This window comes from Myiozetetes cayanensis, unplaced genomic scaffold, assembly GCF_022539395.1.
Source record: "Myiozetetes cayanensis isolate MyiCay16 unplaced genomic scaffold, myiCay2020 scf27, whole genome shotgun sequence".
Taxonomy (NCBI): Eukaryota; Metazoa; Chordata; class Aves; order Passeriformes; family Tyrannidae; genus Myiozetetes; species Myiozetetes cayanensis.
This window is the reverse complement of record NW_026087488.1, coordinates 6,386,103-6,397,960: the sequence shown is the minus strand read 5'-3', so window position 1 is coordinate 6,397,960 and position 11,858 is coordinate 6,386,103. Positions and strand designations below refer to the sequence as shown.

Genomic DNA, 11,858 nt, shown 5'->3' with positions numbered 1-11,858 from the left:
CTTGGCCGTGCCTGGAGTTTTTGACAGGAACAGCACAAAGTTCATCTGCTGCTCTCACTGAGCAGCTTCTCATGCTGGAATTACACCCACAATACCCTCCCCAACAACCCAGGACAAATATTTGCCTTAAGGCTCCAATCAGAAAAGTAAAAAATCACTTTTAATGACTTATCCATCAGATCCAACAAGACATTTATCCTCTTGGCAAAGTGTCTGTCTGGTATTAAAAAAACAAACAACAAACTCAAAGTATCACTGCTGCTGTCAAATATTAAACAAGTAGGACAAGGGGGGAAATATTTGCCACGAATGGAGGTTTAAATATATCATCCAACTAAGAGACACATCATTCTGCCTCAGAAGCACAGTCTCCTCCATAGGGGGGATTTTACTCGATTCCTTCTTGTTTATCCTTAATAGCAACCTGTAAAAGCACAAGCAAAAATACAAGAGCTGTTACTGAGCTGGAAGAGGTGTTGAAACATCCCTGGCTTTTCTGAGATACACAAGAACCACCAGTGGAAACCTGTACACCATCCAGAAAATTAATACTGAAATTAAACTCAAAACTTATGTACAAATTTTAGATTCAAAACCCATTCCAGGATGGCTTGAATTAATTTAGAGACCTAAACCAGCAGCTCCAAGACACGCTGCTCACCCCTCTCATTAATTATAAACAGTTTTAAGGGTAAATAAACTCACCCTGAACCTCTCCTCCAGCAGGGAGAGCTCGCTGATGAGATCCGTGATGGCATTAGTGAAAGCCTCCTGGGGGCTGTAATCGGGGGTGGTCTGCACACGGATGATGATTTTATGCTCCAGAGGGTGAGGCACCTTGTACCCCGCGAACAGCACCTGCGGGTCTTTGAGCAACTGCCTGGAATTGGAAAAAAAAAGTAAAACAAACAAGGAAATTCGGGGGGAAAAAAAAAAAAAAAGCCTCAAAACACGCCCCGCCGGCTTTGGACTTACGACTTGATGATGTTCCCCAGCGTGTGGTCCTCCTTGTTGATGGTGAACAAGCAGGCGTTGGGCACCTTGGTGTCCTTGTTGATAGTGATCCTGGGGGATAAATTAATGGGATAAATTAATGGGATACAGGGGGTGTTACCGATCCATGCGGGCCAGGCAACCGCGGGGGACTGGGGGGGAAGGCCCGGGCTCCCCGTCCGGGGAGCCCGGGCCTTCCCAGCCCCGCGGTTTGATTAAGGGCTAATTAGGGTGTCCCCTCACTTTTTCTCGCCCTCGAAGAGGAGGAAGGACTCGAAGGCTGGAGGCGCGTTCATCCCGCCGCCGCTCCGCCCTCAGCCGCTAATGGCGGCCGCGGCCTTCGCCTCACAGCGCCCCCCCGCGGGCGGGAGGACTCGGCGATGCCACCACAGGCAGGGCCACCAGAGATGTCACCGGTGCCACCATCAACAGCCCCCCCCTCCCCCAAGGGTCCCACCAGAAGGACAGGACGAAGCTGCAGGGTACAAAGTGCCTTTATTTCACCGCCGCGGTCCCCAAGCGGTGGGGAATCCCAGCGTGGGGGGGGTAGGGGGTCGCCTCACGTCTGCAGCTGCAGCAGGACAGGGGCTGGGGGCTCGGGGGGCTGCGCCTGGCGGTGACAGCTCTCCAGGTCCCCCAGCACCCCGAAGAGCCGGCTCAGCCCCTCGGGCAGGGGGGCATCTGTGGGAAAGGGGAGCAACAGTGAGACCCCACAGCCCCCTCCCCCGGGAGACAACCCCAAACCACCACCACCACCCACCCCTCTCCGTGACCCCTGGGGACATGGCTCAACCAGAGCACCCCCAGAATCCCTCAAGCCAACTTACCCTCCCCCCGGGGGCCATTCTGGGCGTCCTCCGGCTCCTGCAGCTCCCAGTACTTTTCCCTGTGGAGAGGGGGATGAGAGGATGGGCCCTTGGCAGGAGCATGAGGGGGATGCTGGGTGTCCCCGCGGGAAAGGGACTCACCTGAGGGTCCCCCGGAGGCCCTGGAGGTGGTGGAAGAGCCGCTGAGCCTCCACTGTGGGGTCCAGGGGGTCGCTCCAGTCCTGCAGGGTGACGCCGTGCCGGGTCCGGTCGCACCCCAGCCCTGCGGGGCAGCAGGGTCAGCACACGGGGGGGACGCCCCCCAAACCCCCCTGATGGCGTCCCGGGCCCCCTCCCCGTACCTGTCCTGTCCCGCTGGTGGCAGCAGCTCCACTTGTCCCCGCGGAAGACGCCGGGGTGGTACGAGCGCAGCACACGGGGGTTGTTCCCGCACACCTTGCGCAGAGCCGACAGCCACTGGTTCAGCTCGTTGACACACTGCGGGGTTGGGGACAGTGAGGGGGACAAACCTCCCCCCCCTCCCGGGCTGTGACACCCCTCGGGGCGCCCCCGCGCTGTCCCCCACCTTGCACTGCAGGTAGGCTGTCTCCTGCTGCCCGCCCGTGTCTGTGTAGACAACCTGCATGACGTGGGAGCTCCCGAAGCTCTTCTCCTCCACCTTCTCGGCCGCGAGGATGTCGGACAGGGCGATGGCACCGAGGCGCTGGTGCAGGGGACACACACACACAGGGGGTCAGTGCCACCCTGCTGCCACCCCTCCAGCCCCCAGCACCCCCCTACCTCTGCACTGGGGCTCTTGCCGAAGCTGAGGGACTCCCCGGTGAGGCAGAAGTGGAGTTTCTTGCCGGCGGCGGCGCCGAGAAGAGGCCCCTTGCCCCGCGTCTTGTGCACGAAGAGCAGCCCCTCCTTCACCACGGCCGTGGGGGGGCCCAGCGGCCACCCCTCGCCCCCCTCCTCCCCCTTGTCCTCCTCCGTGCCCACCAGGCGGGTGATGAAGTCCTTCATGCGGGCGATGCCCTGCTGCAGGGCGGGCAGCAGCGGGGACAGCCACGTCTCCTTGGCCCGCCCGGCAGCCGGCTCCATGTTGCCCACCATCTGGACGGCCTGGAGACCCCCGGGGACGGCGGTGTCAGCCCCCAGAAGGCGCAGCCGTCCCGCATGGGAAGCAGCCAGGCACCCCAAAGCCCCTCCCCGGGCGCCACCCCTTGTCCCCTGGTGTCCCCACCTTGGCCAGCAGCAGCAGCGTGCGGCTGGTCCGCGCGTCCGCGTGTGTCTCCCGCAGCTGGAACAGCTTGGGGGTCATGACGGCCGGCGAGAAGAAGCGCAGGCAGAGGAAGCTGGTGACGGCCACGAATTTGGCGTGCTGTGACCACCGAGATGAAGGGGCGGGGGGGGAAGACATGTGGGGGTCTGTCCCAAAACGAGACATCCCCAGGCAGTGATGCGCCAGCACCCAGGGCTGTTGTTTGGGTGCAAGCATGGCCCCCCTCGCTGTCCCCCTGCCCTCATGCCCAAGGGGGGACCCCATCAACCAAAGCTGGGGACTGCACCCCCAGTGAGCCCCAGGGATGCCCCTGTTTGACCTCCCTGCCCCAGCCTGACCTGGTGCTGGGGGAAGCGCTCCCCGACGCGCTGGAAGAGCTGCCGGAAGGCAGCGCGGATGACAGGGGGACACGCCGGGGCCGACCTGGCGATGGCGTCCAGCAGCTCACCCAGGTAGGACTGGAGGTGCTGGCGACCCTGCTCGATCACCTCACCCTCTGTCTGCACCCGGTGCAGCCCCGAGCACCTGCGGGCACCGTCATTGTCACCCCCCTGGCTGGGGACACCCTGTCCCACCTCCCCAACAGTCCCTTACCCGACGTCTTTGATCTCCACCTTGCCGGGGTCCAGCTCCACGTACTTCTTCTCCTCGAACACGCGGGCGATGGTGGGTCCCAGGACAGAGTGCAGGTATGGCATCCCTGTCACCTGCCAGGGGACAGCCCAGGGGACAGTGATGGGCCACAGGGCTGGCACAAGACACCTCCAGGGTCACCCAGGGGATTTTCTACAGCCTCCCAGCCCCAGGGGAAGACACAGCTCCACCAGCACTCCCAGTCCTTCCCCTGGGAACTGGACTCTTGGGGACATCCCAGAGCCAGGTCTTAGGAAGTGTGGCACCTTGAGGAAGGACTCCATCGACTTCGAGGCCAGGGAGTTGCTCCGGAACAAAGTGTTGGGCTCACCTGCAAAACAAGAGAGGCTCCATGGCCTGGGGGATGGACACAGGTCACCCACCAGGCAGCTTCAACCATGGGGGCATTCCCAGGGGCTGTCCCCTCCAACCCTGACCATTTCCATGAAGGTGACAGGAATTTCCAAACCTCAGACCACCTACTCCTCCACCAAACTCAGCTCAGGAGTTGCTGGGGTGAACCCAGCAGATTCCTACACAAAGAACAGTGTGATGGCTGAACCTCAACCATCACCCCAAATAATTCCCCACACAAGGTCCTGGAGGTTTTGCAGCCCCAGCAGATAGTTGGAAGCCTCCAACTCCACTTCCCACTTACAGGGCTTGGCCAGCTCCAGCTCAAAGAGCAGGTCCAGGAACTCCTTGACCAGCCCTTGGCCCAGGAAGAGTTTGACCAAGTTGACAGCGACCTCCTGCCGGCACTCGGCCGTGGTGGTTTCATCCAGGAGGGTGACCAGGTGCACTTGGCCGTCCTGGAGGGGAGAGGCACCGTGGTGTGATATGGCCTGAGTCGGGCACAGAGCCGGGGAAAGGTGGGTGCTCCAGCAGGGCTTGGCAGGAACCCCTCACCTGGCGCCCCGACTTCACCTCCTGGCACAGGAGCTGGACCAGGGGCTGGTAGCAGTGGGAGGGCAGCACCGTCTCATCCCGCAGCCTCACCTGCAGCTGCAGCGAGCCCAGGCTGCCCCGGCGCCTGCAGGAGCACAGGGTGGGTGGGGGACTGGAGGAAGTACTTCACCAAGCAGGAGGTGGCTCAACAGCCTGAGAAAGCCTGGGCAGGCAGGTGGAGGAGCTGCTCCTCCAGAGGGATGATGTTACCCAGGAATAACCCACTTCCCAACACTCCTGTGGTCACTGGAATCACCCCCAGCACACCCCAGTGCCTCTGTGCCAACACTCACTCATTCTCCATCGGCTTGGACTTGTCTGGCCGCAGCCTGAACCACCCCTCCTCCTGCCCAGCCGCCTCCAGCCCCTGGACACTGAACACCACCTGGGAGGGGAAGGCAGGAGAGGGCTGGGTGGGCAGCTGGGCAGGATCCCCTGCAGCAGTGATGGCGTCTGGGGGCTCACCTTGCCCAGGAAGTCGTTCTTGCCAACAAGGTCCCAGTCCCACACCTCCACACAGAGCTTCTCCCCGGCAGGCTCGGCCAGCTCGAACTCGAAGGTCTCGTTCCAGCGGGGGTAACACGATTTCTTGACCACCTGCAAAGGCAACGGCCTCGCGTCCCCTCGGAGGGTGGATCTGGCGTCCCTCAGGGACACCAAGCTGGGGATGCCAGGGAACAGGCATGGCTCCAGGCTTCCCTGTGGGATGATTCCACCTGCACCGCTGGCAGGCTGAGGATCACAATGAGCCGCAGTCGTACTCACAGTGCTCTCCTGGGTCTTCCCGTTGTAGCGCAGGCGGACAAAGGGGTCAGAGGCCCCATTCCGGTCCTTCCTGGCCAGATCCCTGCCAAGAAGAGGGGGAATTTATCAGCAGCCTCCCAAAATACCTACAGGCACCCATGGCACCCACTGCCCTCCTTGGTTCCCCAGCACGTCCCAAAGACCAGCAGATGAGGTGGACTCTGCCCCAGGACCCCCATCAGCTGGTGAGGAGGATGCTCTGCATCCAAGGGACTGGGTATGTCGCGGTTGAGGCGGGACACGACACAAAACCCTTGTGGATCCAGAGGCTGGAACACTTTATTGCACGATGTCTGCTGCTTTTATACACTTTTTAGGCTACACATGTCAACTCTCCACTGGTTCCCACATACATAAATATTCTTCCATTGGCCACTAACGGTGTTATATAACTCTGCTTACTGCGCATGTCACGAAACACATTTTGCTGTGTTCAGCACATTTTACCGGAAAACCATATTGTTACAACTTCCGGGTCCGGGCGTAATTCTCCCCTGAACAAAGGTTCCTGTTAACTTCAATTCTTCCCGAATCCCCCAGGCCAGCTGGGGGAGAACCACCACATGGGTACACCAGGGAAACTGAGTCATGGAGCAGCCCAGACTCACTGCCCATGTCCTGGCTGCACACACAACCCCTGCCACCCCTGTGTCCCCTCCTCACCTGGCCTCCAGCACGGAGCAGTGCAGCCGCCGGCTGCCCTGGCTGCCCAGGACTTCCACCCGCAGGTGGATCTCCCCCTGCACCTCCTCGTCAGGATCCACCTCACTGAGGCTCATCCAGCCGCTGTATCCTGTGGGAAAAGGGGGAACCCCCATGGAAGGGTCACTGGGGGGGCCCTCGGCACCAGCTCATCCAAGGGGCCCATGCTGGGACCCCCCCAGCCACCCTTTCCCCTACCCTTGGGGTGCTCCACCAGCATGTCCCGGGTGATGCAGACCTTCCCGATGACATCATCACGACTGGAAAACAGAAGTGGGAAGCAGGATATGCCATGGGACTGGCACCCAGGCAGGACAGCCCCCACTTCAGAGGGTCCTGGGCTGGGGCCATCAAGATGTGTCTGTCTCCATGGAGCACATCAGCCACCCTCTGCTGCCAGCTGGACAATAACCTCGGGAAATAACTTCCCCCCTTTGTGTCCCAAAGCCCAGGGAAGCACGGCCAGGTCTGGATTCTCTGGTCTCTACAATGGGGCTGAGCACACAGGGAGCCAAAGCTGTAAAACCCCGAGTCCCCCTCCAAACCCCCCCATACCTGAGTGCATCCTCATCCATGACATAAATGGAGATGCTGTGGAAGCTGGGCTGGAGCTGCACCTCGTATTCTTCCCCCCAGAACGGGGACAGCGTCTTCCACACTGTGGCAGTCCTGCAGGGCAGGTGGCACTGGTGACACAGGGGGCAGGGCTCCCTCACCAGGGCACTCCCCACCTTCCCAGCCCCGGGACCTTCCCAGCTTTTGGAGACACATGGCTGGGGGCAGCACCCACAGTTTTGGACACTCAGCTGGGGCAGGGGATGAGTCCCTGTCCCTGTCCTTGGCCTGTCTTGAGGCTCTGGGCTGGCAAGACATGGAGTTGGCTTCCAGGTTTGGGGACCAGCCAGGGACCTGGAGCCACTCACCGGATGATGGCCTCATCGTCGATCTTCACGATGCAGTACGGGTCACTGCTCCCCGTGCTGGAGGGACACAGGACAGCTCTGTCAGTGCCACCAGTCACAGCCCTGGCCCCCTACTGACCCACAGGGCTCTCATGGTCACGGGTGAGCAAAGCATTCAGCCCTGATAACCCCTGCCCAGAGAGGGGACCATGTAGGGACACCCCAGGGCTTTGGGGTGCCAGGGCTGCCAGAGGCTTCCTCGGGTGGATTTGGCCACGGCTGAAGGCACGTGGTGACCTCGGCTTCACTCCCAGGCCAGGGACACACATCCCTGACTGTGTCCGGCCACCCTGTCCTGCTGGCAGCTAGAAGTGGCTTTCCTCTTCCACACAGGAAGCCAAGGAACAAACAAAACCCACCCTTTCCCCGAAACAGCTCCAGGCACCCACTGCATGATTTCACACACCAGGAGTGAAGCCACAGCAGCCTCCTCCAGCCCCAGGGGTGTCCCCAGACCCTTGACACCACTGCAGGGATGGGGACACCCCTAGAGACACCCCTAGGGATGCAAAGGGTGTGAAGGGCAGGCACCACAATGCTCTGACCCCGCTTCCTCCCCACGGATTCCCCAAGTCATTGCTGCCAAAAATTAATCACCATTTTATAGCTTATTAGCCCAGTTCATCAGGAGCGGGGGCAGGGGTGGGGGCTCTGGCTGGGGACAGAGGAGCCAGCAGGACCTGGGTGCTGGCCAAGGGAGTGGAAAGGTTGTGGCTCCCATCCCACTGGCACGGAGCAGCCTGCTCTGAGCTTGGATCCTCATTAACACCAATCCCAGTGGCACCATCAGCCAACCACAAGAGTCCTGGAGAAAAGGGGGGATGCACAGGTGCAGACTTGGGTACCCCAAGCACAGAGTGATTTCCGCATCCCAAATCCAGGCAGGCTGAAAAACAGCTACTGGGGGGGGTTGAAAGGGTCTGGGTGGGGACTGAAAGAGTTTGAGGGGACTGAAAAGGTTCTTACAGGGATCAAAAGGGGTTTTGGGGGGATCAAAAGGAGTTGGAGGGGCCTGAAAGGGTTTGGGGTGCTCCCTGCTCTGCCAATCACGGCTGCAGGGGGTTTCCTCGGGCTGTGCATCCAGGGCACCACAGCAGCATCCCTATCCCCAGGCACTTCCATCCTTTTGGCCCCGCGGTGCTGGCAGCACAGCAGGTTGCCAAGAGCCGCTCTCCCGGCTCCTGCCCCCATTCCATCCCAGCCACCCTCCGGAGCGGTTCTTAAGGAGAGCAGTGGGTGAAGTGCCATTAACGGGAGCTCATTGCTGACATTTCCTGCCTTGTGCAAACCATCAGGGATGCAGGGAGCAGGCAGGCGGAAAGGGAACAGCTGCCCGCTCCAGCTGTGCCCGGCAACGCGGGGCTGGCTGGGGTGGGAGCTTGAAAACCTCATCTCCCCACGGGGAGATGTCCAGGACAGCCACATCCTCTGGACACAGGGTGCCAGGAAACCCCTCTTGTACCACCCAGGCATCATGTTTTCCAAGCATTCAAACACAGGACGGCCAGAATCCATCCTCGGGGCGGCTGCCCAAGCTGCCGTGGGATAAACCCGCGCTCCCAAGGCAGGCGGGGAGCCCGGTGACATCCCGTGCACCGCATCCCTGTCCCGGGATGTCGGGAAGGGATTTATGGTGCTGCAGGCTCGGTGGGTGCTGGGCATCCTCTGACGCCCACGAAGCTTCCAGCTGGCTTGGGCATCCCCGCGGGGTGCAGGGAAGGAGCTGGAAAGGGGAAGGCTGGGCTTCTGAAAGAGGAAATGAGCTCTGTATGAACTGGGGGAAGGGAGAAGGAACCTGCGTGGCCCCCGCAGCCACCAGTCGGGCAGCACGGGGGGCTGAGGCACGGAAGGCTGGAATTAAAAATTAACTGGTGTAGGCAGCTGTGCAGCTCTGCCCTGGGGGGTAGTGATAAAACAAATAAAAAATTGAAAAAGGAAAATAGAATAAAAAAAAAGTAAAAAAAAAAAGAAAAATAGCATAGTAAAAGAATAAAATAAAACATAGAACAATAAAGGGTAAAAATAAAAGAAAAAAGGGTAAAAATTAAAAGATAAAAGGTAAAATAACACCGTGAAAAAGAAGAATAAAAGAATAAATATAAAATAAAATAAAAAGTGCAAGAGTGAAAAAAAAGTAATATAATAAATATAATAATAATTATTAGAATTATTTATTATCATACAATAAAATAAAATTCAAACAAAATAAAAATCAAATTAAAAAATCAATAACAAAGTAAATAAAAATTAAAAATCATTAAAAAAAAAAATCGAGCAGACCATTTGCCTCCCTCTCCTGGGATGAAGACGACGCGGGAAGGATTTCCCAGCGCTCACCCTGGGAGGGAGGACAGGGCAGAGCTCACCCCGAGCTGCAGCTCGGTCCGGGCAGTGCCGAGCCCCGCGCTGGGGGTCCGGACCCTGGGACAGGGCACCATCGGGAGCCACAAACCACAGCAGCCGCGGCCACATCCTGCTCCTGTGCCGAATCCTGCGGGAGGTGGGGTTCCCGCGGGGGTCTGGAGGTGCCTCATCACCCCCGGCTGTCGCCTGCAGGGTCTGACCCGCCAGTGCACCCCGCAGAGGGAATTCCCACGAGGAAACCAGCCATCCCAAAACCCGTGCCAGGGCAGGGAACCGGATCCCACGAGCCGCTGTCCGGAGGGGAGGGGGCCAGACACGGCCAAGGTCAGCGGCTGGGGCCGCGGCCGCGCTCGGGTTTCCCTCCCGGCCCAGCGCCACGTCCCAAAACCACCGGTCTGGAAAGCTCCGCTCCAGGCGCTCTGGCACGGCGGCTTCCCACAGCACGCTCTCCCCAAATCCAGAGCCTCCCGAAATCCAGAGCCTGCCCGCGCTGGGTCAAGCTCCGGCAGGGAGTTGTGCCAAGGGATTTAAAAATCAGGCTCCGACACACGGGATTTAAAAAAAGAAAAAAAAAAAAAAAAAAAAAAAGTCATCTTTCTTTCCTTGTTTATCCTCTTTTTCCATGACGGCTGAAGGGATTTTTGCTGGTTTTCCGGCTGCCGGGCGCTCCTCAACAGCTTCCCGCTGCCTTGGTGGCTGTGGGGCACTCCGGTGCTGTCCCCACGTCCCACCCCAACGCTGTCCCTACATCCCACCCCATAAGGATCGGAGCGATGAGAACCACGCCGGGATTTTCTCGGAGGGAAATCCCGAGCCGAGGGACTGCCAGAGGAGCCCCCCGGACCGCAGCCAGGTGGGATGGAGCCGGGGCTGGGAACAGAGTAGGGATAGGGGCCACAGCACCGGGGCACTCCCTGCTCCTGTGAGGGAGGACGGATGTACCGGGTCCTGCTGCATGTCCCGGGGTCCCTGCAGGGGTCCCTGCGTGGTGGGGGCAGCCCTGCCCCCCGGCAGCACAGGGGGAGCACCCCAAAGTTGGAGCACTGCCTGGGGTACCCTAAAGCATTTGCTAAGGGCACCCTACAACATGGGATGCTCCTGGGGGTGTCCTCGAACCGCAGGGCACATCCCAGCACTCCCGAAGGAAGCCCCCAAAGCGCTGAGAACTGCTGGGGGCACACACAGACATCCTGGATGGAACCACCAACGCAAGAAGAATCCCAAAGCCACAGTAGGGGCAACACGCAAAGCAAGGCAACCATAAAGCCTTCCTGGAGGGAACCCCAAAAAGCAAGGGGGATCCCAAAAACCCTATAGAGAACCCCCAAAATGCATGCACTCCTGGGGGGACACTCTAAAGCCAGCCTGGGGAGACACCCAAAGAAAGGCGACATGAAAGCCACCCTGGAGGGAACCCCCAAAGTACATGCACTGCTGGGGGTACACCAAGCCATTCTGGCCAAGCCCCCAAAGCAAGGGAAACCCTCCAAAGACACCCAGTGGGGTGGCGTCCCCAACAGGGACCTGTTGAGGGGACACCCCGCAGCACTCCCGGGGCAGCGAAGGGGGGGTCCCTCCCGGGGATGGCTCCCGCAACCCAAACCCCTCCCTGCCCGCGCGGGGGGCACTCACATGTCCTTGACGGGCAGGTTCCTGCCTTCCACGATGCGGATGGAGAGGGCGCTGCGCCGGGCCATGGCGGGCGGGCAGCGCAGCCACAGCGAGCCGAGCGGAGCCCGAGAGGCGCCGAGCGCGGCCTCGAACCCGCGGCTCCCGGCACAGCGCCCATGTGCGGGCCGGCGCTGCAGCCCGCCAATCAGCGCGCGGGGGCGGGGCGAGAGGCGTGGCCTGCAAACCCTTCCGCGGTGGCCATTGGGCGGCTCTGTCGGCTGTCGGCCAGGGGGCGTGGCCTGGGAGCGGTGGGCGGGGACAGGTTCCCCCCCCCAAGCCCGGCCGGTGGTCCCGGGGGGTTCCCCCGCTCGGTCCCTGCCGGTCCCTCCTGGTTCTTCCCGGTCCCACTCGGTCTCTCCCCGTCCCACTCGGCCCCCCGGCACCGGCCGCGGCTTCTGGGTTGGACCAGACCCACAGTCGCCTCCTCCACCCCGAACCTGGGGGGCTGCAGCGTGCGCTGCTCCTCGCTGCCCTGCACCCCAAACCCCCGACATTTTCTTGCTCTTTTACCTTTTTTACCATTTTTTGCGACACCGCCGAGATACCGGTGGGATTTCTGGGGGGGCTTGGTGCCCTAAATACCCGCGGAGGGAGGGGGATCTTATCCCCCGCAATACCCACTTGGGCTCCAGGAGTCGCCCCTCACCCAAAGCTGGGGCTCAGGGCTGTGCCGGCCAAGCTGGTCCTTGG

At 60.4% G+C, this 11,858-nt stretch overlaps 1 protein-coding gene across 2 annotated transcripts; it reads right to left on the bottom strand.

Moving 5' to 3' along the window:
- Nucleotides 1–138: 138 nt before the first annotated feature.
- On the bottom strand, nucleotides 139–11,245 carry LOC126643321 (ras GTPase-activating protein 4-like). 2 transcript variants are annotated; one of them, XM_050321567.1, is made up of 22 exons: nucleotides 11,130–11,245; nucleotides 7,095–7,151; nucleotides 6,727–6,840; nucleotides 6,370–6,431; nucleotides 6,133–6,262; nucleotides 5,431–5,512; nucleotides 5,131–5,262; nucleotides 4,959–5,050; nucleotides 4,627–4,750; nucleotides 4,376–4,529; nucleotides 3,984–4,048; nucleotides 3,679–3,791; nucleotides 3,423–3,609; nucleotides 3,046–3,183; nucleotides 2,601–2,924; nucleotides 2,386–2,523; nucleotides 2,162–2,297; nucleotides 1,962–2,082; nucleotides 1,821–1,879; nucleotides 976–1,065; nucleotides 706–880; nucleotides 139–424 (listed from the first exon to the last, which is right to left on the bottom strand). In XM_050321567.1, the coding sequence occupies exons 1-22, from the start codon at nucleotides 11,192–11,194 to the stop codon at nucleotides 265–267; spliced, it is 2,718 nt and encodes a 905-aa protein (XP_050177524.1). In that variant the 5' UTR covers nucleotides 11,195–11,245; the 3' UTR covers nucleotides 139–264. The 2 variants fall into 2 exon arrangements, with proteins under 2 accessions (XP_050177524.1, XP_050177525.1); XM_050321568.1 differs by lacking the exons at nucleotides 139–424; nucleotides 706–880; nucleotides 976–1,065 and adding an exon at nucleotides 1,301–1,674.
- Between the last annotated feature and the right edge of the window lie 613 nt (nucleotides 11,246–11,858).